General features: G+C 39.2%; 1 protein-coding gene across 6 annotated transcripts in view; it reads left to right on the forward strand.

The window, feature by feature from the left end:
* RIMBP2 (RIMS binding protein 2) overlaps positions 1-26,431 on the forward strand; it is a 93,479-nt gene extending 67,048 nt beyond the window's left edge. For 2 of the 6 annotated variants that reach the window (XM_077835030.1, XM_077835032.1), the window contains 7 exons: positions 5,216-5,333; positions 12,497-12,681; positions 15,572-15,740; positions 19,957-20,060; positions 22,343-22,414; positions 23,733-23,867; positions 24,439-24,465. In XM_077835030.1, the coding sequence (XP_077691156.1) occupies positions 5,216-5,333; positions 12,497-12,681; positions 15,572-15,740; positions 19,957-20,060; positions 22,343-22,414; positions 23,733-23,867; positions 24,439-24,465 (810 nt within the window). Of the gene's footprint in view, positions 1-2,783; positions 3,513-5,215; positions 5,334-12,496; positions 12,682-15,571; positions 15,741-19,956; positions 20,061-22,342; positions 22,415-23,732; positions 23,868-24,438; positions 24,466-26,242 lie in introns of those variants that run through there. The other 4 variants (XM_077835026.1, XM_077835027.1, XM_077835029.1 and 1 more) reach the window with 4 other exon arrangements.
* The last annotated feature ends 366 nt before the right edge of the window (positions 26,432-26,797 follow it).

Here is a 26,797-nt window from a genome sequence, read left to right on the forward strand (position 1 = left end):
CCATTACCATGCTAAGATGCTTCTTCTTAACAAGCCAGATGACTAAAACTATTAAGAAACCTACAGGTCGTTCTTCCCACAACCAAAATGATGTGTTACTAAAGAACATACCATACCCTTATGCAAAGTACATACATAGGGATATTGTAACCATTGCTATAACTGCTTCTATATATTTTATACACAGACTTAGGATTGTATGCAACTTATAAAGAGATACTGTCAAGTACATTTTCAGAAAAAAATCTTTCATTCTCCTCTTTAGTATCCTTGTAAAAGCTTGAAAATGAAATGGCTCCGACTGCCACTAGGCAGACACTGAATTATCCCTAGACCTCTCTAGTTCTTTATGAATCAGTAGCATATTTACTACTACTTTCTACATCAGCATTAACATCAGCCCAACTCTGCACACATGGGCCAGATCCTCAGCTGGGGTAAATTACCATATCTATGTTAAAGTCAGTTATGTTATATGCTGATTTAATGCAATCTGAGGATCTGCCCCAAGGTTCATGGTTAACATCTGTTGTTTGAATGGCTGTGCAGAAGCAGAACTTAATGTGAGAATGCCACATAAATTTAGGGCAGATGGAGTAAGTTTAGAATTTGGAGGACACTCACCACTGCATTTATAACTATATTTAAGTTTTAGATCAGGTTCTAGAATAAAACACTTGTGTCCCTGTTTTGCTAGATCCAATTCAGCTTTGCAGCTGCTGTAATTAAAAAAGAAACAAAAAACACATTGAGCGAATTGAACTCTTTCAAATGCATATGCGATTTGCATTTGAAAGTACACCAACCCATGCACTTCGAGCTATGATTGCAGATAGCTAACATTCAGTATTTTCTGTACCAAGTTAATAGATACCCTTATCCTAAAGGAAAGTGTACCAGATGCATGACTCACTTTACTGTGTGGTTATTATTCCCTTCAGTTGCTCTTCAGATGAAGGTTGATGTGTAATCTAGAAAGAGATCCAAACTTGAATATCAGGTTGGAGCATCCATGAAACTTGAGGATGTTTGGAGTCTATTCAAAACTATTCCTAATGCACATTTATTTATATTTTTTCCATATTTATGACACCTTTTCAAAAAAGCTCTGGGAATACGATAGACAATTAAAAAGTGTATTCAAAAATAATTCACAGAAATACAGTAGAACCTCAGAGTTAGGAACATCTCGGGAATGGAGATTGTTCATAACTCTGAAATGTTCATAACTCTGAACAAAACATTATGGTTGTTCTTTCAAAAGTTTATAAGTGAACGTTGACTTCATACAGCTTTGAAACTTCACTATGCAGAAGAAAAATGCTGCTTTCCATTTATTTTTTTAGTAGTTTACGTTTAACACAGCACTGTACTGTACTGCTGGTTTTTTTGTCTCTGCTGCTGCCTTATTGTGTACTTCCAGTTCCAAGTGAGCTGTATGGTTGACCGATCGGTTTATAATTCTGATATTTGTAGCTCTACGGTTCTACTGTAGTGTCAAAAATTAACTCTTTTAAAAACTCCCTAGCCTTTGAAGAAAAATAAAGCAAAAGCCAGCTCAATCTGTCTGCTCAGAGACAGCCTGAGCAATGGTCTTTGTAATGTCCCTGGAATGGCAGCAAACTAAGGCTCTGTTGGACCAAAGGGGAAGGAGAATTCCAAAGTCACTAAGAAGATCCTGCCCTCACTACCCACGTGCATAAATCCAGGCACTGTCTGCTCAGAAGTCCCAAGCTGATTGCTGTCATTGGGGTAAAGCACAGAGAGGGGTGGTGTCCATGACCCAAATAGCTAAGGACTCCATAGATCAAAGCCAACACCTCTTTTCTCATTAATTTGGATAGCCCAGCATCTGCTTCAGAGTCCCAGGGAGACACATTTGCATAGGATCCTTCAATTACACTATTCCTCAATTTTTGTAAGCCTAAAAATAAAATGTGTCTTTTATTTCATTTATCGAAGCTGTTCAGATTTTGTCCAGTCCATTGTAGTTCTTACTTACATCTGGTATGTACTGAGACTTATATTTGGGTCAAGTAACAGGTTGCTTGTCAAGTAAGAATTTTATTAAGCCGATTTAGGATGACAGATCCAGCGTGGACCAATGGCTGCAGGTAGCCCCCAATTCTCAGGGTCTTTTTTGTGGAAGCCAAGCTTAAAAAGGGTGTAATTTTTATGAGGTTGTGGAGGGCACAAAAACTCCTATTTTGACATTTGCAGAGCACCCTTTATGACTTCATACCTGCCCTGAGTTTGCTGTCTTTGGGCAGGATGGCATTGTGGAGTTTCTTGTTAATCACCTAGGATACTTTAACTGATGCAAAGCAAGAAAGAAAACTCTGCTGTAGAACGCTTTCCGAGATACACTCCACGGACTAGAACAATTCCAGCTTGGCACAGAGCACAAAGAACTCTAAGCACTCGCGCCATATTCTAACTTCACCTCCACTCTCACCACAGCTGAACTTGTATGCCGCTTTTATTGCTTTGTGTTGAATGCATGGGTTTATTCTTGTTAAAGCATCACAATATCAGCTGTGTTTGTACTGACCTCCTGTGTTCTAGCTGACACCAAGCCAATTTAATCATGTCTTTATTTCCAGATTCCTGTTCAGAGCATGACATCCCCCCTCTCTGAATAAACTGCATGCCTTATGTTTGCCATTGCTCTAAAACTAATTCTGTCTTTATTTTTCTTTCCTCCTCCCCCTTTTCCCTCCCATTTTATTTTTATCACGCACTGTTTGTTCCCCACCTGGGTTTTAACATCACATACTGTTAAGGAATGCTCTAAGAATAGGGCCACTGGAGCTGCTTTTTTGGAACAGCCTGAGTTTTCACAGCAGATACACCACAGTAAAAAGCTTTTCAGTATCCCAGAAGTAGCTGAAGAGGATGTTGAATATTCTGAACTATTGCACAAACAGGGTTTTGGTACGCCCTATAAAATGAAACCTATGGTCGCTAGATGCACTAGACCACCTAGACCCTACAATCAAGACAAACAGCACAACTTTTGGTACCCAGCCAAGCACAGAATTTCGGGCACGGAGGATTTTGCTTCGGAAGATAAAGGATATAACTACAGTAGATCCTTAACAAGAAGCCCTGACAGCGGACTAGACTGTGGAAGTGAGGAAGAAGAATCTCGTTTTACTTTCAGAAATGCTTATGATTTGATTTCTGCCAATGTTGCACCTAGCTGTTGTGCAGAGACAGATAACTGTTCATGCAGAAAAAGCACAAGGCCATTGTTTGCTCGCAGGAAAACTTTAACCAGGCAAAGCAGCATTGAAGAAGACTTTGACAGCTTGGGTCCTTCCTTTATAGAGCCCAGAAGTGAGGAGGCCAAGCCCAGTTATGAGAAGTCTGAGACTCAAAAATGCAATACAACAGATAATTTGACTAGCAAAGATGTTCAACGAGTCTGGAAGATCAACTTACAAGTGAATAACTCTAGGGCAGCTGTTCCACATGCAGAGCCATCCCACAGAGATGCAGAAGACTCTCTGGTGTGTGAAATAAAACTTCCTTCTAACATCTGCCTGTCAAATCCATCTCTTTTCTTTCTTTTCTTTTCTTTTCCGCCTCCCTCTTCTTTTGATTTTTTTTTCTTAAAATCCATCTTTGGGACCTATCTACTGGGGGTTGTTTTATTTCTTTCCTCCCCCCATGATTTTTTATTTATTAATCTGCATTTTGCTTCACAAGCTTCTTTTGTAGCATGCTGAAATCAGTTTAATTTGCTTTGCAACAATGATTTTCCCACAGAACAAATTACAATAATGGCTGCTTTTGTTAAAGGACAACTGAATCTAAATTTTAATTAAGGGTTAGCTGAACTATAATTTTCCAAAAGTTTGTTTTTATCTTTAAAGTGACTATCAGAATAGTGCTTTAAAAAGTAAAAATAGGTTTTATTTTTCACTGGAAAAAAAGAAAGCATTTCACGAATTTTTATTTTGATGGTCTGTCTTAAAGATTTCGTTTTGTCGTGTTGTTTTTGCTCTCCTCACTCCCAGATTTTCAGGAATTGCTCTTCATCTTCAGTCCTTCTCTTTGGGCAAGTACCAAAAAATATCTTCTCCCCCCAGTGACAGTGACCAAGCAAGCTTCTTGGAGTCACAAGATTCACCGTGTTTCCATTCTCCACCTTCTTCCTGCACTGTCACTTCTTTGCCCTCTTTTTAAGAGCATCTCTTCTTGCCTTTGAAGTTGCAGACTGCATCTCCAAATGAGATTGCAGGCAAACAGCTTCTTCCAGAGGAACAAGCCAATGCCATTCCACATCTTAATCCACAAGGGTGCCTTTGTGATCCTGCCTATTTGCATTTCTGTATATTAGTCCACAAGAGAGCCTTCATGAACTTGCATCTTTAGGCCTCTCTGTTCCCAAAGAGCACTAAACAAGCTTTTTAGCCTCTCAGTCTGCAACTGTCCAAAGACTGGCTGTCTCCAATCTAATGTCTTACGTAAGAGTAGATTCAGCTGCTGCTGTATGCCTAGCCCAGCAGTTTATTCCGAATTGATCATTTAAAAATTCTCCTATTAAAATTGGTGCCAAGGCTGCATTTAATCTCAGTTGTTGAAAGGGACACCCTGGAAAGCATTAAAATAAAAATTTATTGCAAATTAGTGAACAGAAAGAGAACCAGCTGTGGTGTGAGGTGAAATTTGTATGAATCTCTTCTGCAAGGGTTAGTGACTTTTAAAAAGCCTGTAACCACAAAAGGCATTCTGAGAGGAGCAGTGTTCTCAAAGACCCCAAGAGGAGAAGGACATATACTGGTTAATGTGCTGCAAAGTGTGCAAAACAATCTAGGTAAAAAAACTAATGCACTGACCTGACCCCATCATATACTGTCTTCACAGCTCTAATGTGAGTGGTCTTAGTCCTCTTCAGGGAGAGTTAAAAGTGCTCTGAGCCAAGTTAGTAGCAATGACAAAGGCAAAAGAATGTTTCCAAAATTATTATTATTATTTCTTTGTTCTAATGTGTGACTGCTGTTTACAAAGGGTGCACCATTTTTCAGGGAACCATTTTTCTTTTGCAGGTTTAGGAGGCATCACTAGAACTTTTCAGCTAACCTTTCATTTAAAAACTACGTTTAGTTGCCTTTAGAGCTTATGCTTCTGAAAGTGACTGACATGATTAACATGCCCTTTTTATGCACCCAGCTGTGTAACTTGCAAACCTGTTGTTTTTGTTTTTTAGCTTTTAGGGAATCCATCATCCACTGGACGACCTGACAGAGTGGAGCACACGGGTCGAAGGTTGTCTCATGCCAGTGCAGTCCCACAAAGGTCTCGACCAATGTTGGTCCCTTCCATTGGTTAGTTGGCCTGATTGGTGCATTTCTATTCTTTACAGCCGCAGAGCTGGGGGATTGGTAAAACAAACAAAGCCCAAAACCCTTCAACCACAATAACTCTAAATCCTTTATATAAGATGAACGAAGATTAAAACCAATTTTGTCTTAGGTTAAATATGAGTGTACTGAAGATTCTTTTAAGGGTCTGAACCAAAACCCGCTTACGTCAGTGGGAGTTTCTCCATTGACTCCAGTGAGCTTTCGATCAAGATCTGTGCTTTGGTTGATGATAGCTACAATTTAAAACCTACAGTAGACAGTTCATTCTTTAAAATAAATTAAGGCGTGGACATGCTATGAATATGATACCTAAAATAAATGCAATCACCCACTCATCTATCCATCCATCCATCCATCCATCATTCCATTCATCTACCATCAATTTGCCTTCACCTTCCATTCTCTTAACTACTTTTTGGAATTCAGCAAGGAAAATTGAGGTTATTAAATTAAATGAGCAAGTAATACTGAAGTATGTCCATTAGATTTGCTTTTTCTAATCAAGCCATCTCTGTTCTGGTTAAATCATGACCTAAAATATATATTTTGCCATGTACAAGAAATTCCAAAAAGTACTGCAGACAAGATAATGGAATCAAGACACCAAGCACAAAAACACTTTCACCAAAACTTGCACACCACACAAACAATTAGGAACAACCACACAGAAACGCAAGAAACACAGGCATGTAAATGGAAAACTGTAGACTATGTACAGAAATAAAATCTTCATGGGATGTAATTCCTCCGGTGCCTGTGCTTACATTAGAAGATTCCTTATTAACAGTATACACAGAAATCCAGAGAACTCAAGGCAACATTAAGCAGTTCTGTCCTGAAGCTTTATCTGTGAATGAGAAACTTTCCACACAGAAAGCAACCTCATAGTGATACTTAATATAAGCAACACGGGTTTTTTAATTGTTAAACATGAAATGTTTTCTCCCAGTTCCTCCAATGGATACACAGCAGAATAACCATATAGGAAATTTAAACAGAAACCTTTCTGTGGTGTACAGCACCCTCTACAGATTTGTAAAGTTAGCAAGATTTTGCTCTGAAGGGGAAAACTAATGGATATTAAGGACACAATAATAATTTATGATAACTGTGGATTTTAAAAAAATACAACTGTAATTCATAAAAGCATTCCAAGTGCCTTTAATAAGAATATGTAGAGAGTATGATTCTCCTCCTACTTACACTGCTACAAATTGGTTAGTCTCTAAGGTGCCACAAGTACTCCTTTTCTTTTTACAAATCAGGAGTAACTTCACTCAATGGAATTACTGGTATTAAAAGAAAAAAGAAAGGTGTAAAGAGAGAATCAGGTCCAGAAAGTGCATATGCAAATATCAACCTGTGACACTTATTTGAGCCAGATAATTATCAGCTGATAAACATTCTCAGTTTAGGCTGATGTTTGCTAGATCAGTGTCTCCCTTTTGTTTTTTGTAGCTTCCCCCCCCCCCAGAGTAAATATTTTGGGGGGGGGGAGAGGGCAATTAGGCCTGGAATACTTAAAATATATTGTGCATTTAAGATTTTATTTTTATCACCTGTTAAAATAATTTAACAACAAATAGTTGGGGGGTGGGATTTGAAATAATTTTGGTTAAATTAATCCTTTGGATTTTCCTTTAACTCTGATTTTAATGGAAAGATGTGGATTGGGCGGGGGCCTGATTAAATACAGGAGGCCTCGCTTTCTCTAACCAAGATTGGAACCCAAGGAACTATTAAATAATGACTTCACTGTTCAGTAGCTAAAGAGCAGCATTTTAGGAAGTAGATAAGAAGGAATTCATTTTTTTATAATCAGTCCACATTCAAATTGATAATTAAACAGAGAATAAAATATAAGGCTCTAATCTTCTTCTTTAGTGTGAGTTCAAGAATGCATTAGTGTATTTTGCAGTAAGTATGCTCTGTGAATGCTTTTCTGGGGAAGTTGCATAAGGATTGAATTACAATATTGTCTAACACTGATAAGACATAACCCACAGTGGCAGTATTTTCAGTATCTAATGAAAGAATTACCCTCTGGTCTTCTATGAAATTGATGAAAGATCCTATCCAGTATCATTCTTAATGTGATACGGTTATGGTTCAGGATTCCTAACTGCTGACTTCTTTGATGATATTGCCATGTTTAAACAAAGAGAACAGGTTTCTAATAGTGTTCACAGGAACAGAACTAATGTGAAGCTGCGTTACCAGGCATGCAGTACACATGGCTCTCTTAACTCATCAGGGTATTTAATAAAATCAACATAACCAATTCGTTAGCGATTAAAAATGTAATTGGTGCTAAATAAGTACCCGTGATGTAATAATTACCCACGTCAATAATGTACGTCAGTCAAGACAAGGATTGGGTAAAAATCACAAAATAGTCATCCTCTGAAGGCTTGCTACAGAAGACAAGAGGACGGGGAATAGATCTGCAGAGCAGATAGACTGAATAAAACCAATGTATCCAATCAAACCCTGTAGCAGATCATTGTACCAACTTGATCACACTGTCCTCACTCAGACAAAGCTCCTATTGACTTCCAAGGAAGTTTTGCCTGAGTGAGGACTGAATAAAACAGATATTATGGCTCTGTCATTACAAAAAGAGGGTTCTTTAGAATTTGGCCCAATTTTTTTTTTTTTAAGTTTTTATTGGAGCAAAACTCCTGTTAACTGCAGTTAGTAGAGGTTTTATTCCATTAAGGCCCAAAGAATGTAGAGCTGCCTACATCTATCAGTATGGGTTTAATTACAAAGTCACAGTTTATTCTCTTATAGAAATGTATATTTGAGCACTGTATATTTGCTCAGCATCACTAAAATGTTACTATTATTCTTAGGTCAGTAATATTGTTTTTATAAGGGTTTGGCTGTTCATACGTTGTTCTCTCCTTGAAAATTAGCTTCAAGTCAATCAACAACGCAGTTAAAATCTTATGGTGATAGCTGGAGTTTCCAGCTATTAATTTGCCTGCATGATATAAAATGAAAGGAAATCCATAAAAGTGATAAATCAACTCCAGAAGGAATAGTTAGCAGGAGGGATCTCCAAAATTGTGATACTTCTAGGATAAATATTTCCTGGGACACATCTTTATCCAAAAGGCCTCCAATTTTAAACTTATTTTAGATTATTTCCCTGTTAGATTACGAAGATATTTCCATTAACATCTCCTTGGAAACAGAAAATTTTCAACTTAATTCTGGTTTTAGATAATCTACTTCCAAAGATGAAATGTATTTTACATTTTTACCTTGACCTTGCCAAAGTGGGACTTTGGATTACAACACTGATTGTTGTTATTTATTATTTGTATTATCATAGCGCCTAGGAGCCTCTGTCATGGACCAGGATCCCATTGTACTAGGCGCTGGTCAAACACAGAACAAAAATATAGTTTCCTGCCCCACAGAACTCAGAGTCTGCATTTACCCTCCAGAAATCCAGGCAAGTTTTAAAAAGCACGAAGGCAAGACCCTTTAAAAAGCAAACTCCCCTTTCTGTGTGCCTCTGCTGTAGAAGAATCACTGGAGAATCAGTCAGTAAAACTGCCACACACAGTTCTGCAGGTGGTTAACCATCCTGCTATAACTGAGTCAGAAAAGAAGGTAGGCAAAGCTTGCCCTACAGGAGCCTCCACTGAGAAGACTATAAAGTATGTTTAATAGATCGTTCCCTTTTTCTCCATAGAAATTACAATGGACAGTAACAGTGAAGGCGGTCGGTCTCGGTCAGGTAGTGAGGGAAATATTTCACCTGTAAAAGAAGAAGCTTATTATCGCAGCATTGATGGACACAAGAAATGGTCTCAGCAGCGTACCATGGCCTCTGACTATAGATACGGTATGCCGACCCTTCTTCCTCCTTTCTGACACAGACGCATTTAGAGCTGGGTGTTTAATGAGTGCCATTTCTGTATGACAACATTGCATGCAATGCAGAATGCAAGGGGAGCTAACTCTTAAGTCTTGTTTGCCCTTCTTCCAGGTAAGTTTGTTCAGCTCAGCTCAGCTGTAAGGGAGGAAGAGCCCTTAGTCATCCACTGATAACTGTCATGCAACCAGCTTTCCATACTGAAACAAGTCAAAGCACACTGCATTGCATGAACCTCTGTGAAGCTACTCCTTTATCCTCCATGGCTGTTTAACATCAATTAACATCTAATGTATGCACCTTTGAACACTCATTGATCAAAAAGATCACCTTTCAACTTGATTCATAAATCTAGCACTAGACAGAGCCAAAATGGGGAGGTTCATCATCACCAAACGTTCCACAGTGAGAAGCAGCACTACTCAAGCATCACTCTTAGTTTATTGTTTGGCTTAGGGCTGATCTGAAGCCCCTGGAAGTCAATGGGTGCCTTGCCATTGACTTCACTGGGATTTGGATCAGACCTTCAGTGAAAGTAAAAATAAAATTTATTTTAAAAAGTATGTGTACTCACTTGTATCACTGCAAGTGCTAATTGACGTACGTAAGGTAGTAATTGTCTCCCACCCATTATTGATTGTGTTTGCTGCTTCATCCCCATAAGAAGCCATTGCATAATTATACAAAATTCTCAGCCTTTCATATCTTTACACTGTTCCCACCTAAAAGTAGCTTAGGCCAGGTCTGAAGCTGGGAGAAGCATTAAGTTTTGTGTTCATCTTTCAAATGAAGCAAAAAAGAAGCCAAAGTAAACATTTAAACAAATCAATACTAAAAAAGTGTTCTTTGAGTAGATGCAGCCTTAGCCCCTCCTCTGGCTGCATAAGAGCGGTGCTGGCCCAACCCCCTCAGTTCCTTCTCTCCGCCCGTGGCTGGAGTCAGAATGCTGTGAGGTGTCTTCACCAGACGCTTTTGCTCTGTTTTCTGAGACCTTTTCTTGTATATAGCAGTAGTAGTACATTAGGTTTAGTTTAAATGTTAGTTTAGAGCTCAGCCAACGTCAATGGCATTTCTAAATGACATTTCTATATTGGACAGCCGCAGGGCGGCCAACTGGTCCTCTGTGCATACTTTTGCCAATCACTGTGCCATCACAGCTACGTCCAGATCAGATGCAAACTTCGGGAAGGCAGTCCTGCCGTCCTCCTTTAAATAGACTCTGTGCCCCACCTCCTGCAAATATTGCTTGCATGGAATACACAACTGCACCTACTCAAAGAACTAAAAATGGTTACCTACCCATAACTGCTGTTCTTCAAGATGTGATGCAGACGTATATTCCACAATCCATCCTCTGTCCCCTCGGCATCGGAGTCTGTACTTCTGATGTTCAGTGCAAAGGAACTGAGGACATTGGGGCAGGGGAAGGGCTAGGCTCCAGGGTGTGAGCACCGCCCCTATGGATACTGCTAGGCAAAGTTCTCCGGCTACGGTGCCCAGGATGCGCACACACCCACATGGAATACACATGAGCATCATGTCTCAAAGAACAAGTTACAGGTAGGTGTCTGGTTTTTGGGTTTGAGAGCAAAAAGCTCTGAATATTTTGAACCAGATCATCAGTTGGCATAAATCAGCATAGTTCAAGGACTGCAATGTAGCTATGCCAATTTACATCAGCTGAAAATCTGGCCTACAGCAGCCAGTCAAGCAGCATATATATAGCCTCTGAGCAGAATATAAATAACTGAGCCACTCACAAGATGTCTGATTGCCTGAAACAGACATGTGACCATCCTGAATCTTCACCATTCCGGTTCAGAACTGTTTTGATAAAGTCTGTGCACAACTCATGCTTGTAACTAACTCCAACTGACTTCAGCTGGAGTTGGCTGCCAGTCCAGGAGGGCATAATTTGACCTGTCTCACTTAAAAAACAAAATGTGCAATACTCTGAAGAAAAACCCTGTTTTGCATTTCCAGTCCATGTGACAGTGGAAATAAAACATCATTCAACTGGGGGGAAATCTCCGTTGCCATTTGTCCATGTCCTGTCCTTGTTCCACTTCCCTTCTGTGCTTTGTGCCTGTGTGAAGCTTCCTGGTTGGACTGTGTTTCCCATCCTTTGGCTGTTCTGCATTTCCTTATCCACCTTCTTTCTAGTGTTCTGGACACAAGTTTCAGTAGCCATCCCCTTGAAGCTGTGCCCCTCTAAACTGATCTTTTTTTAATTCCAAAAAATTGTTTAACAGTGATCTGGCATTAGAAGTAGGTAAAGTGGGGAGGGTCATCTTAAAAAAAGTTCTATACTAAATCCTAAATAAAACATTTAAATTATTTCAATAAATATACAATCTGTATTATGCAGATATTATTAAAGCAGAAATATGGGCCTAAATATATATATATTTAACATATAAAGTAGGCCTTCAGAAAAAAAATTGATAATAGTGGAAGTTCTGGAAGATTATGTGATGTAGCTAAAGGCCTTGATTCAGTAAAACATTGAGGCAAGAGGTTGACTCTCTGTTGAAGTCAATGGGACGTAAGTATATGCTTAAAGTTAAACATGTGATGGGCCAAGATTTTCAGCAGTGATTTAGGTGGTTTGTGTTTTGGGTGCCCAACTTGACTTACTTTGAAGGGACCTGGCTTTTACTATGCATTGGACAAAGGTATAATTCCCAATCCTGCACTGGGCTCTTTCACCTGCACAAAGTTCAATGCAGGATCAGTGTCTTAATATATATATATATGGTCAATATGTATTTGGCTTAAATGCAAAGGTCTAGATGGATTACAACACAACTGTAGGCAAAAAACAACTGTATGGGAACACAGCTGGATCAAAAACGTATTTTGTTGTTTTTGTAGTATTGATTTAACCTTAGTCCCATTCACATGAGGGGTGGGACCATGCTAGCAGTAACTTTGTTTAAACACCGTTATGGCTAGTCGTGTCCTAGTGCCATTCCTCTGAGCACTGCAAACACAGGGCTTGTCTACACAGTGCATGTTAGAGGGATGCAAATTCTAATGTGCACTAGCGGGCTACGCCCTAACTGGCCTGTGTAGACCCTGCTGGAGCACATTATAAGTTCCCGACTGCACAGTAATTTAGTCCCATTTCAAACAGAGATATAGGAACAAATTTCAGACCTAAATTGAACAAGCTGAAAAATTATTCTGACTTGCATTGCTGAATTTTTGCTCCCTTCTGATCTTACTTTCACAGATGGATACTGTAGTCGGGACCATCTTTCTCCAGATATTTATGAAGAATCAGAAACAGATCCTGGCACAGAGGATATTTCTCCTCGAATATTTGTTGCCCTCTTTGACTATGATCCACTGACAATGTCCCCCAATCCTGATGCTGCAGAAGAAGAGCTACCATTTAAAGAAGGACAGATCATTAAGGTGGGAATCTAAAAGCAAAGCAAACCAAAGACCTGATCATGCAAACTGGCCTTCATGGGTCCATTCACACAAGAGTTTCTAGGATCAGTGGCAAGACCTTTTCTTTAGAGCTACACACATTTACGTATCACGGGGTTGAGAACTGTCTCATGCCTAGTACTGATGGCTTTAAAAAAATGAAATAGTGGGGGTAAAATTTTCAAAAGCATCTAAGTGATTTAGGCACCTACATCCCATAAATTTTTCATGGCAGGCTCTGAAGTTACTTAGGCCCATGTCATCAAAGATGCTTAGGCAGTGCTCTGCTCACCATTGCAGTACCTACCCCCTAGGTGGCCTACCACTTGGCATAATCAGTCCTGAGCTAGGCTCCCCATTCAGTGCTTGGGAGAGTTAGGCACCTAAGAAAGGGATTCTCAGAAACCAGTAAGCTGAGCAGGGAGCCACCTACACTAGCCAAACACAAAATGTCCCGGAAAGGGTCGAGGCATAGGCACCTATGCAGCTGACCGGCTCCACCCGGCTGATGATAGGTGTTTCTCTCCTCTCCTGGAGTTAAACAGTGAAGCCAGGTCAGCCCTTTAAGTAGCCCATGTCCCAGCCGCTGAAAAAATGTGGCTCCTGCTCATGCTTGCCCTATGTTTCCCAATGTCCCCAGTTGTCTTTGTGCAAGTGCTGTAATGTCCCCACTGCTGTGGGTAGACTGCATCTGGCCCTCCTGCTGAGGGATCTGACAGATTTCTCCGTTTGCATATGTGTTAGATAGATATCTTCACCACATCACTAGTCTGTATGAGCCCTGCATTGCCAGTGGTCTGAGGCACTCTTAAGGCTTTATGTTGCATTTCTTGCGCACCCAAAACATCCACTCCCAGATGAGAAGGCCGTTGACTCACTTCCTAACGGAAGCTAATTGACATCCTACTTGTAAAGACTGTAACAATGGGTGGATCAGGCCCTATGTGTTTGTTTAGCAGATACAAAACACATGAATTACACTCTTGAAAACAAAATGTATATTTTACTAAGTGCTTAGGAGAATAACTGTTTACAATAAAATATAAGGCTTGATTAATAAGTACCTTCCGGGAGGAGCTTATGAAACAGCTTATAAACCCCTCTTCAGGAAAGCATGTGCTTAAATCCTTAGTCAAGATGCCACCTAAGCATGTGTTTTAATGTCTATGAATGGGACGGCTTAGGTGCTGTTTTCCTTTCCTGAATCAGGGCCATAGAAAAGCCCCTTCTCATGCAGTACAATGAGTGTCCCAAATTCTTTCACTGCCTCTCAAATTCTAGGCAAACCTTGCAGGATTGGCAGTTATGATGCCAGCCCTATGCAGCCTCCCTTTTCTGGACACTCACCAGGCTGCTATGTTTGGGTCCCAAACACGCTGGACCGGTATTTTCCTGGTAGAGTGGATAAAAATTGATGATATTTTGAAATTAAATAATTTTTTTTTATTTCAGTCATTTTTTATTTAAGTTAAATACTTTCTTTTTAAAAAAATTAACCTGTTTAAAATTAAATGTGAAATTATGACAATCCATATTAAGGACTAAAGTTACTACAATATACTAAAATAACTTAAATAAAAAATATTCAAGCAGTCCATGTTTGTGGCCAAAACTTTAAAGGAAGTCAAACCACTGAACTGACAGAAGTCACTGGCTAAGCACCTGGAATCAGCATTTGTTGACATGCTAAACCAGATTTTGACAGCAGTACTTTCTTCTGCAGGTGCAAAGAGAATATCGTCTTCATTTCAGTGTATCCAGCCAGTTCAGTTCAATGACTACTTCATTCATACTTGAGAAACTGGGAGTTGAAAAAACAGGAACGTTTGTTTTCTTCTTCTAGGCTATGGATAAAAATGAAGTATGATCAGATCTCTTGGGTTCTAAAATTCTGAACTCCAGAAACAGTCAGTTCAATTCACTAACCACAGTTACACTTCTTTTGTTTCTTAAATCAGTTAGTTTTAAATGCAAAACATGTTGATAGACTTATTTTTTCTTATGTATCCCACACATTTAAGTAGACTTTATTTAATTAACTACAATTTGAAAATGCAGTTTGTGTCTTTTAATTGAATTCCAGTTACCACCCAAATTTAGCATGGCACAAATCGTGAGCAAAAAAATAGTAAATGAATCATACAGTACTGTATTTTCAAATATTTTCACAATGACAGTTTCTTACTGTAAGCTTCATTTCATTAGCTTTTGGTTAGTATCAAAGATGGGACAAACTGATTTAATTTGGATTCACCTGTTACTGGGAATGGGGTTTCGGATACAGTTCTATTATAAGTAAAATACTTTCTTGTATGTGACAAAAACACAAGTCCGGTGGCACCTAAAAAGACGAACAGATTTATTTGGGCATAAGCTTTCATGGGTAAAAAACCACACTTCTTCAGATGCATCTGGTATGTGAGATATGCATAAATCTTAGATACACACATCATATTTCACATAAAATGTTTTCTTGGTGTAACCTTGATTTTGCCAAAAATTTAATCTACTTAAAATAATAAAACTTGATCCAATTCTTCAAATGCTCACTATAGCCTCTACCACCATAAATAGTGATGCAAATAATATTAAGAATTTTTTTTTGGGGGGGGGAGGAGCTTTTAAAGGTGTTCCTCAGTTATGTTTATGTCATAGGTAACAAAACAGCTGATTTCTGCTCAAATGTATGGTATCACAATTCAGAGGTACCTAAAAAAAAACCTAGGGCTCTGTTAAAAAAGAAAAATCAGAGTAGCTGTAAAGAAACCCAAATCCATAGATACCTTGCGATCCTTCAGGGACTGTTTTGTAATAAATCCCAAATATTAAAACAACATTGATGGATCAATTTTTTTATGCCTTGAATATTTAGGTTTATGGAGATAAAGATGCTGATGGATTCTACCGAGGAGAAACTTGCACAAGACTTGGCCTCATTCCATGTAATATGGTCTCTGAAATCCAAGCAGATGATGAAGAAATGATGGATCAGCTTCTGAAACAAGGGTTTCTTCCTCTGAATACACCTGTAGAAAAAATAGGTAGGGGAAAATATATGTATAGATAGCGATTTAGTGCTGTTAACTGGGCTGTTTGCGCTTTAGCTTTTTTGATGATTTGAAACATGTGTCTAAATTTTACAGCAGTCTGCTACACTATGGGATACATTCTGTGTCAGTATCTTGATTGTGTTTTTAAAAAACTTCAGACTATTTAAGCATTTTCACTGTTGACAACACAAATGAGGACTTGCATTTCAGTACTGCACATACTCATTTTTTTTTTTAAGAGACTACTTTTCTGAAAGATTTCTAGACACAGAACAAGATCCCATTGCTTTTGGCATATGCAGTGCTGACATGTTTGATAAATGTTATGCTCACTGCTGGAAAGCATAAAAAGAATCACTTGTTTGTTGTTCTTTTTACTCTTCTACTTTAACCTACTTTACCATAAATTTAAAGGGATGGTGGCAAAGGGTTATGCCTCACAATATTCAGATTAACATTGCATAGTCAAAAAGTTTAAAAGATATTGAGATCACAAACCAACCTTTCCTGTTTTGAACCAGTAACCTTAAATCAGTGATTAAATGTTGTACAGAGACATATTGTAGTTATATACAAATATATTTTGAGGAAACGCCATCAACAAATTTTAAATCTTTCAAAGGAGCAAGAAAACAAAAGACTGTAAACCACTAACATTGGTTCAGTCTTGTTTAAAAGTGAACTGTAAATGTGGCTACATAAAAACAAAAACAATTTAACAAACAAAAAATCTCTCTAGAATTGTTTGCAAGATTACAAAATGAAAATAGTGTCTTACCATTGTTTTTTTTTAAAGTACTTTTCACAAAATAAAACAATTATAGGCCCTTTAAGATCCTCAGAATTCTCAGCTCACTATTTCCCTATTTGTGTGCCAGAGCAAAAGGACTTAAGACATGTAACAAACAAAGGGAGTGAAAGAACCATGGGTAAAAGTTTCAAACCTGAGTGCCTAGAGGTAATATTTTCAAAAGTGCCTAAGTGAATTAGGAGTCATTGGCTGGGATATAGGCTCCTAAATGCCTGGTTTTGATAAGTATTTAGGAAACTGAAGATGCAGATAGGCATCTAGTAAGTTTTACAAAAGCACCTGAGTAGATTAGGCACTTAATTTCCTTGCAGTTGAGGTGAGGTAGGTGCCGAACCCACTTGGGTACTTCTGTAAATCTCACTAAGTGCCTGTTTGCATCTTTTAGGCACCTAAATATATGTGAAAATCTGGCACTAAGTCACTTTTGAATACAGAACTTAGGATCCTAAAGCCTGGTCTACACTAGGAAATTAGGTTGGTTTAACCACATCGCTCAGGGGTGTGTAAAACTCACACCACAGAGCAACGCAGTTAAAGTGACCCAACCCCCAGTGTAGACAGCGCCAGGTCTACAAGAGAATTCTTGTGTCAACTTAGCTATCACCTGTCGGGGAGGTGGAGTACCGACACTGATGGGAGAAGCCCTGCTGTTGGCGTAAGTTGTGTCTTCACTGAAGCACTCAAGTGCTGCAGCTGCGCATTTTAAGTGTAGACAAGCCCTTAGTCTCTTTGGGTTTGTTTACACGCAAAAAAAAAAAACCCAACCCAAATCAAAAATGTGGCAGTGAGTCTCAGAGCCTGGGTCAACTGACTTGAGCTCAGGCTATGGGGCTAAAAAGAGCAGTGTAGGTGTTCCCATCTGGGCTGTAGCCTGGGCTTCGAAACGCCAGTGTGGGAAGTGGATCTCAGAGCCTGGAATCCAGCTCGAGTGGGAACATTTACACTGCTACTTTTAGCCCCATAGTGTGAGCCCCACAAGCCTGAGTCATTTGACCCAGGCTCTGAGACTTGCCGGATGTTTTTTTTCTCTTTTTTTTGCTGTACAGACATACCCTTAGGCACTCCTGCAATCTTTTACCCCAACTCCATATTGAAAAACACTTATCTCAGTGTGGCCTGATTTTCAAAAGTGCTGAGCACTCAGCTCCTGTCAAAGTCAGTGAGAGTTGTAGATGCTGAACATCTTTGAAAATGAGATTATTTATTTAGGTGTCTAAATACAATGTTAGAAGCCTAACTTTAGACCTGGCAGATTGTGGCCATTCTAAGGATCTGATCCTGCGAGCTATTTTTGGAAGCGCCATTGGCTTCTTTGTTGCATGCTACTGGTGATGTCCCTCGTTCGGACAGAGCAGTGAAGAAGTCTGCATCTCAGATTTTTCTAGGAGGGGGAAAGCACTTGTATTAAACTGCCACTGTATCTGTAAGCATACTTTTCTTAGTCTGGAATGTTCCAGAGTGGGCTAACTGCTAGTAACCCCTTCCCCTCCACTGCAGTTCACCTTTAAATATCTTGACACTTTAAAAGCAAGTGGCTTTTCTCTTAAATCTGGATAAAGTTTTCTAGTCACACTTTAAAGTAAATGCACAAAGAACCCTAGAGTTCAGAGAATACGGAGAGTTTGGCTTAATTTTGAATTAAATACAAACCAAGTGCCTCAATGTGCAAACAAATTCACATTTCCAGACCCCCTTCTGTCACATAGTCTGCCAATGCGACACTGCTAGCAGGATCAGGCCCTAAATCTCCAGTCTGTTTTATGCTGTTATCACACATGCTTCAGTCTGAATGTCAAATCAAACACTTAATTAACATGCTGTGTTCAGCTATGACTAATTTTGCTTAATCCTTTGCCCACATTAAATCCTTAAAAATTAAGAACTTTGAACAGCTTCATATCTTTTCCTCTTCTTTTATTTGTATGCACTCCTTTCCTGAAGTCAACTGTGACCGTTTCAAAGAGAGCACACGCTCTGTACACCGCAGATCCAGAAAGTCTAAAAGAGGTCTGTGCTAAGAAACAATAACTTGATTCAAGCTGTAAATTAGCTGAATTGCTTTGAGCTGTCTAGATTTACTTTTTATGCCTTTGATCTTTTAGAAGCAGAGAGGTCCCTAGCACTGGAGAACAGGCCTTCCGTTGTCCTAGCAGAGTAGTATGTCAAAGGGACCCATGGCTTCTTCAAGGCAGTCACTATGAGTTGGTCCAAGCCACAAGGGAATTGGATCCTAACTATGTAATAATCCAGCCCTTCACTTTGGACTTCTCCTTGCACTCTGTATAAATCCCTCCTTGCATCAGCAGCTGAGATTGCTTACGTTCCCCTTGACTGGGTCTGTGCTGCAATCTCCTCTGACTGAATGCTTCATTCCTAGCTATTAGGTGTGAAAGCCAGAGTGCATGCATGCTGCATACTTCCCCACTGATGAAAGTCTTCCCCTACTACCTTACCCCACCCTAGAATGCTCCAGGCTCACTGGACCAAGAGTCCTAAGGCTGCTCCTAACCAGTTTTCCTTTATCGCACTTCATAATGCTCTTCTCTAGCTCATCAGAACTGCCCTTTATGCCTGTTGTAAGTAAAACTAACAAGCATGTTTCTCTTGCTGTGGCATCATCTGCAAGAATCATGCTGCTCTCATTCAGTTTTAAAATTAAGCCCATCACAGACTTCCCTGTAAATGTTTAATGTCAGTCAATAAACATTTCATCTAATTTCTGGAAGCTGTAAGTTTCACCTCCTTCCTTCTGTCGCCTGCTAAGGAAAGCTGTAAACTCATGGAATACTTGAAAGTGTGTTTCTGTAACCACAAGACTATGGAAACGTTCAGATTCCTTTAAAAAAATTGATAAATCACTTGTCTTGGATCAAGTGAGAACAGTTCTGTTTCTTGTCCAACTACCCTGCCAAGAAGGGGAAGAATAATGCCAGGCACAAAATTCCTGTTGGCTTTAGCAGGAAAAAAAGACCAGTGAGTAAAAGTGACAGTCTGCTTGAAGTGAAACAGGATAGAATCCTGAACATCTACTATCCAAAAGCCTGGGGAGTAGCACCTGATGATTCTTCTAATCACAAAGATTAAAAAAAGGCATAACAAATAGTAGCTTTGAATATATATATTGCTGAGATGATTTAGAAACAGTAGGATCAACCCAGCTATTAAGAATTAAAGACTTGCTTTGGACTCGATGTCCAGCTTGCATCAGGAATCCATGACTATGTTAATAGATTTCGTATGTCTCTTTGGTCACCTGTCCAGCTTGCTAGAGAAATAGTCTTGAGTTGATTACTACACTGTTGAGAAAATAACAAGAAGAAAAAATTGCACCATGCTGTTTTTTTTCTTCAAAATAACTTTGATAGCTTTCCTCCCCTTTCCCTCTAACTGGAACAGAAAGGAACAGAAGGAGTGGCAGACAGCATTCTGTGTCAACACGGAGGATGGTGGCACTATACGATTATGATCCAAGAGAAAGTTCTCCTAACGTTGATGTGGAGGTATTGATTTAAACAAAAACAATTTTTTTGTTTATCATTTATATATCCATTGAATTCATGGGTTTGGTTTAAACACATGTTCATGAACATCTTTCAGTATTCGGCTCCGCTGTGCTGACTTGTGGATCCAAGAAAATCATGATTGTATTATATCACAGGCCTACCTGAAAATATGGTAAATTATTTTAAATTATGGGAATAAACATTTTCCAAAGTGAAGAGGGAAAGAATATTTAATCCCAAATTGACCTAGCATCCTTCCTTAAGAGAATATGATTGTCAGAAGTGTTGCAACTCACTCCAAAAAGCAGGTAGCCGGAAGCACAACTGATTTTGAAACATGGAGATGCAAAAAATCCTTAACACATGCATTCATAAAATATCAAATTTTCTCCCTTAGTGATCCACTTGGCTTCATGGAAATGTATGATGTCTAACTCTCTGTGTAATCTGTCTGTATCATACCCTTTTAATGGTATCTTAAGAAATTATGCACTGCTTCCCAAATCTTCATCATGGGTCTATCCTCCCTCTACCCCAGTGGTTCTCAACCTATTTACTTGTGGGCCACATATGCAGCTATGTGGGCCACATCCATCCACTACCTGTATGGCCCTGAGGTTGTTACCTGGCTGCAGCTTTGTGCTGATTGGGCCACAAGTGGCCCACTGGCCATGGGTTGAGAACCCATGCTCTACCCTCATACATTTCCCATCAGCAACAAAGCAGGCAATGAAGCCGGTGTATGAAGTTGTCAGTTGGTGTGTCTGTGTCTTCTCTCCATGTGCTGTACCAGCTCTGGGCAGATAGCTGGCCCAGCAGACCTTGGTATTACTACCCGGAAAGACCACAGACGCAGCTCGGTGGTAAAGGCACTCGGCTTTATTGTCCATTGTCACAGATACACTAATATGTATGCCCATCCCAATGGACTCAGCTCAGCAGGGGGACTTTCCACTGCCCCCCTTGGCTGGACAAAGGGTTAAGGCAAAACACCCCAACATTTATAGAGTGACAAACACAACTTACGTACCACTTACGTGTTTCATGACATCTGCTTGTTACCTCACCTTGTGTCTTGCTCCAGGTGTCTTGGGCAAAACATCCCCTATTCATCACTTCTGTCAAACCCTTTTATCTGGTGCTAGTCTTTTGGAGTGTGTTCACACACATACCCGGTATCTGTTACTTCTCAGTAGTGCCGGTGTTTTAGCAATGCTACCAGTGCCTGTGCCAACTTCCTGGGAACTGGAAGCATCTGCTTCAATCTATGGCCTGACTTTGCTGACTATGGTTCAGGCCTCGTGTCTTGCACGAGGCCCAGTCCACCAGGCTCTCTTTCTCTCCCCTGCATATGATACCTTCAGTGTCATCTTGGAGCTCCTCCACCTCCAGCAAACAGAATTTGAAGCATGCTTTTGAGAACAGGCCAAACTCATTGTGCTAGGAGTAGCAGGCTACTCATGACGTTATGTGGCAAAGCAAAATATGCCTACCAAGGTTGCAATCTCCCCATATTTGTTACTTAAAACACACTGTAGCCTGACTGTGGAACAGTTTTCTACATAGGGCACTTTGGAAGTGCTTGGTACCGTACTAATTCATATTATCTCCATCACTTAATCAGATCTAGTTTTCAAACTCTGTAGCATTCTCTCTGTTATCGTAAACTGGAACAACTGTAAAGCCTTTAAATAAACAGGGCCCAGATTGTCCCCACAGTTCTGCATTCAGCTCTCCCTCTGCTTCAGGAGCACTGTCCCCCATCTCCTCCTTCCGTCTCTCCAAAAAGGTTGCTGTTTGTGCCCAGGTCTGTGCAGGGGCAAAGTGGTCATGCAGTGTCTTCTGTCCGACCCCGCAGAGATTCCCCGAAAGAGTGACCTCCCAGAGAGTATGGGGCTGCTGCAGCGAGGAAGTGTCCTTGGTAGCACAGCTTCAATAGAGCTATGTTACCAGCATCATGGGGCAGATTGTAGGAGGTCATATCTCACCCCCAACTCCACAAAGGGATCCTTACTGTGATTTCCTCCCACACATTAGGATGAGCTGAACCCAGGGATTTAACGTTCAGTTTGTCAAGAAAATGCCGAGTGTATGATAGTAAAAAACGCTTTCTGGTTTGTTCTGAAGAATATTTTGCTCTCTAATTCAACATGCAGATTCATTCAATTGTCTACTAACATGATTGGAAAAAAATTATGAACCTGATGTGCCCTCAGTGCAGCAAATATTAATGTTTGCACAGTAACACAGCATGACCAGTCACCTTCCTCTTTCCACAGGCTGAGCTTACTTTTTGTACAGGAGACATTATCACTGTCTTTGGTGAAATAGATGAAGATGGGTTTTACTATGTAAGTTTTCTTTTCTTTGGTTTCTTAAACTACATCAAGCACAGTGTGTCTAATAGCTCATTCTACTAACAGCATCTCCAATTACTATTTAAGTATGATCTGGGAGGATTTCATTCAGGTTATCATTTCATCTTGAATATTTACTATATCAGCAAATGTATTAAACATGCCACTTAGTGATGCTATACCCTAATTCTTAGGTACAAAGTGATAATGTAAATAGCGCTGTTCCTGCATCTCAGATTTGTAGCTGTGTTCATACATTTCTACAAGTTACAAGAACATTTGCCTAGTGACTTTAGCTGCAATAAGTGTATCTGAACTGCAAGTGAGAAGCATGGCAATGTGAATACATGCCCAAATAGCTAATAAAATTGTAACTACCACAGCTGAGGTAACACTGTTCCAATCAAATGTTTCTAGCCACCCTTTTGCTGCAGGCTCCAGTCAGTAAAGGGACACAGATTAGAACTGCACTGAGATTGTTAGTAAACCATGGTTACTTGCATGGGGTGAAATCCACTCCATCTACATAAAGCCTGTGCACTACGGCTCTTTGGGGGAAAAGTGCAGAGCAACTGGGGTGATGAAATACACCCCTCTGACCCATGGTTAGCAGCTGGAATAACAGTTGTCTGCTGAAATTAGAGCCACAGCCCCTCCCCAGCAGCTGCAAAGGTGTTTGCATCCCCTGGATCCATGTAAACTAGAAAATGGCACCTTTTCTCCATCTATCTCTATCCTATATTGCACAGGAGGGACAGGAAATGGGCAAACACCCTTAAGAGGCTGCTTCATCTGTTTTCCCTTGTGCATCTGCTATCTAGGGCAGAAATGGTGTGGAGGGCCTTGCACTTCCCTTTGCAAAGTCAAAAAAAAAATGCAAAAGAAGATATTAAAAGGTCTTACCTACTCAATACATGGCGTAGCCTTCTCTGCCCCCACAGTGACTTTAATATTGTCAAAGACATGGATGCATAGCTTAACCATAGGTAATCTAAACACATTCTTTTAATATACTGGACCCATAGACTTCACCTGAAATTACAGAACACTTTCTGCCTATCTTTTCTTTAGCCTCTTTTTTTGCAAGATAATTTGCACCTCAATCACAGGATCGGAGCCAGGAAATCTCAGTTCTGTTTCCAGCTCCATCAGATTTTGTGTGTGATCTTGGGCAAGTCACTTGCTCTTTGCTCCCTTCATTTCGCCATTCATGAAATACAGACGAGTAGCTCTCTATCTCATAAGAGTGTTGCATGTTTACAGGCATTCATATTTGTAAAAACTGCAAAAGCAATTGTTTATCATATTGCAGGGTGAACTTAATGGACAGAAGGGGCTGGTTCCTTCAAACTTTCTTGAAGAAGTGCCTGATGATGTAGAAGTCTATCTTTCTGATGCACCATCACGATATGTTCAGGATACACCACTGCGTACAAAAGCAAAAAGGGTAAGCAACTCCCCTAAAAAATAATTTTTTTCAATTTTTCCATGTTATACCATCTCATTTAGTTTGGATATTATTTATGACATTTTAAAATCCACATACCCATTTTAGGTATTTTTAAGAGTCATCTTAAATATGGAAAGACTGCACTGATCTTTAATGTATCATGAGCATTTATAATTATGAACCTAATTTTAAATTAAGAGATTCTGGTGAATGAAATAAAATTTTAACTTCATCAGCCTTTTCTAGTGAAAGTTCTTACTTCCTCAAACTTAAAACTATACACATACACATTACCTAGATTAAAACAGGAAAAGTAGCTGGGGATGGGGAAGGAGTGGGACAGCTACTCCCTGAAACATAAAATGTAAAGATAGCTGATTAACAATAATTTTAACCCTTTTAAGATTTAGTCCTACTAACAACAGTTAACTGCCCAAACCTTCCACTTTATGAAAGATTATTCATGTACAGAGTATTTCATTTTTGTTTTGTTTCATCACTGCAATATTTTTATATATTATATATTTTATATATATTTTTATTTTTTTGCTCATCTGCTTGGAAACAGAAGAAGAGTGTTCATTTCACACCTTAATAAGGCAATGTAGCCTTCACGTAAGTGAGCAACTGAAGATACCAATAAAGATATCAGTTAAAGCCACTTGACAATATCTAATGCAACAGTCTTGAAACTTAACTGTGAAAAAAAGAAATATGTCTCCAAAATCAATGGCCCCAAAGTAACAGATACAGACATTTACTGTATGTACTTGTAACTCAGTGTTTGCATGAGACAAAGAAATCCTCTGACATGGCTATTAAGGGTTCTTTTCCCCATCTAATTAGGGTTAACTTTATGAAAGTCAGCACTTGGAACATATTTCTCCATGAGCTAAATGTTTCTGTTTACATCAAAAGAAGTGTTCAATGTCTAATTGTGCTACAGACAAAAGCTGCGTATTGCATTGTTAGCTAACCTGAGATAAAGTTCCTAAATACAGGAAAAAAGCACAACACCCACCCTTAAATAATAAGCAAGTGAGTTGTGAGCAGATAAGTACAGAAGTTTACAGGGGTACAGAGTTCTGAAACGTAATCACAAATATCTGCTTACACTGTCTGCCTTAAAATCTGTTTCCCACAATCAGTTGTACCCCAGTTTGCTATGACTATATCCATTCAGTAATTCTGAAATAATGCACACACACACCCCTCATATACCACAGTTTACTAGGACTGTCCGTATCAGTGCAAATGCTTATGAAACACTTTAGCAGTGGTTTGGTTTACCAATGCAATAAAAAGTGTCAATATGAAACATGCAGCTCTCCCAATGAATGCATTAGACTAAATATATGGTATCTTCAGGTGTACGTTGGGGTGCTTTACCAAGTTGTTTTTCATTAGAATTAGACCTTGATTTAAAAATCAAAGTAGGCTTGAAGTCCCTTTGCTTAATAAACTGTTGCACAATAAGACAGCAAACTGCTAAATGTATTAATGTTGTCTTAACTGGCATTAAAGATAATAGGGATCCCTGAGGCATGGTTTATACTACACAGTATCATCTAACAACATACAGTACCACATTTTGTCAGCAGGGCACAGTAGTTGCAATAGGATGCGTATAAATAGTTTAGTAGTTTCATTCAAGTGCTTTTGATGATTAAAATAGCTTTGTTTAAAATATTTAGGAATGCTGTCATGTTCTAAGTATTGTACAACAAGGGTTTAGCTTCACCTGGCAATCATATAGCTGCAGCACACACCAAGCAATCAGGGTCTTTAAGCTTTCTTTGATTGCAATTAAGGTTCATTTTAGCTTTTTTTTTCCCCTCCTTCCCTCTTTCTTTCAACCAGTGTGCCATCTTCTCAAATACGTATATACAGTATGCTAACCTGTTTTAAGAAAACGTGTTCAAAGGACATCAGAAATTTTAAGTGATAATCATATACAGTTTGAACATACAGTAATTCCTTCTGGAAACTGTTTGGTGTATATAGATGGATCTATAGTATGTAATCCACTTTGCTGTTTAATTTTAAGAGTGCTGAAGTACAAAATTTGTGATTTTTGCCAAAACGATGGCAAAGTTAAGAGTCTCCAGCTCTGTTCAAAAATATAACCAACTTGAGGACCCACTGAAGTGTGTATTTTTTGCTGTCTATACCTTTGCTCACAATTTTATTTGTGGGAAGCTGTATTTATGTATTATCTGTATTTCCCTATGGCATACTTAAAACTATTGAAAGAAGAATTGAGCCAGCCCTTTTTTTTTTTTTTTAAAGTGGGTAATAGGACAAAAATTGTTACCAACTTTCTTGATGAGTGCTTTCAAACGTTCAATAAACTAAAATAATATACCTAATAGGTTCCTCCTGAGAATACAGGTACATCAAGGAGAGCACCATCTCCCACAGTCCATCTCCATTCTGGGTCACCTACGTCATCTATGGGTTCTGGTAGTCCCGGGAGAGGCAGGGAAATGTCCTCGAAAAAGAAAAAGGGGCTGCTTTCCAAAGGCAAGAAACTGCTGAAAAAGCTGGGTGCAGTGAAATGATTCATTTACTTCCGGACAACTTGTAAAGCTTCCAAGCTATGGTATTTTAAAAAAAAAAAAAAAAAAACACAACCCTTCAAACTAGGGCTTTCATGACTATAACGTACATCTTTACAGAACCTTTGCATTTTAACACCAGAGAATTATGTGACTTGTTTGATCAAAACAGCAAGAAAAAAAAGAAGTGGACTTGTTGCTACTAAAGAGCAATGTTGTCAATATCTGTTTTTCTTCAAAAAAAGATTTTGAGGAATTAAGACTAGAAGGATATCATCTTTTTATTTCAAGGCACCTCCACATCTCTAACAATATTGGATAAATCTCTGCCTTTATTCTCCTTTAACTTTGGGGGAAGCAGTAAAATCT

This window comes from Eretmochelys imbricata, chromosome 15, assembly GCF_965152235.1.
Source record: "Eretmochelys imbricata isolate rEreImb1 chromosome 15, rEreImb1.hap1, whole genome shotgun sequence".
Lineage (NCBI taxonomy): Eukaryota > Metazoa > Chordata > Testudines > Cheloniidae > Eretmochelys > Eretmochelys imbricata.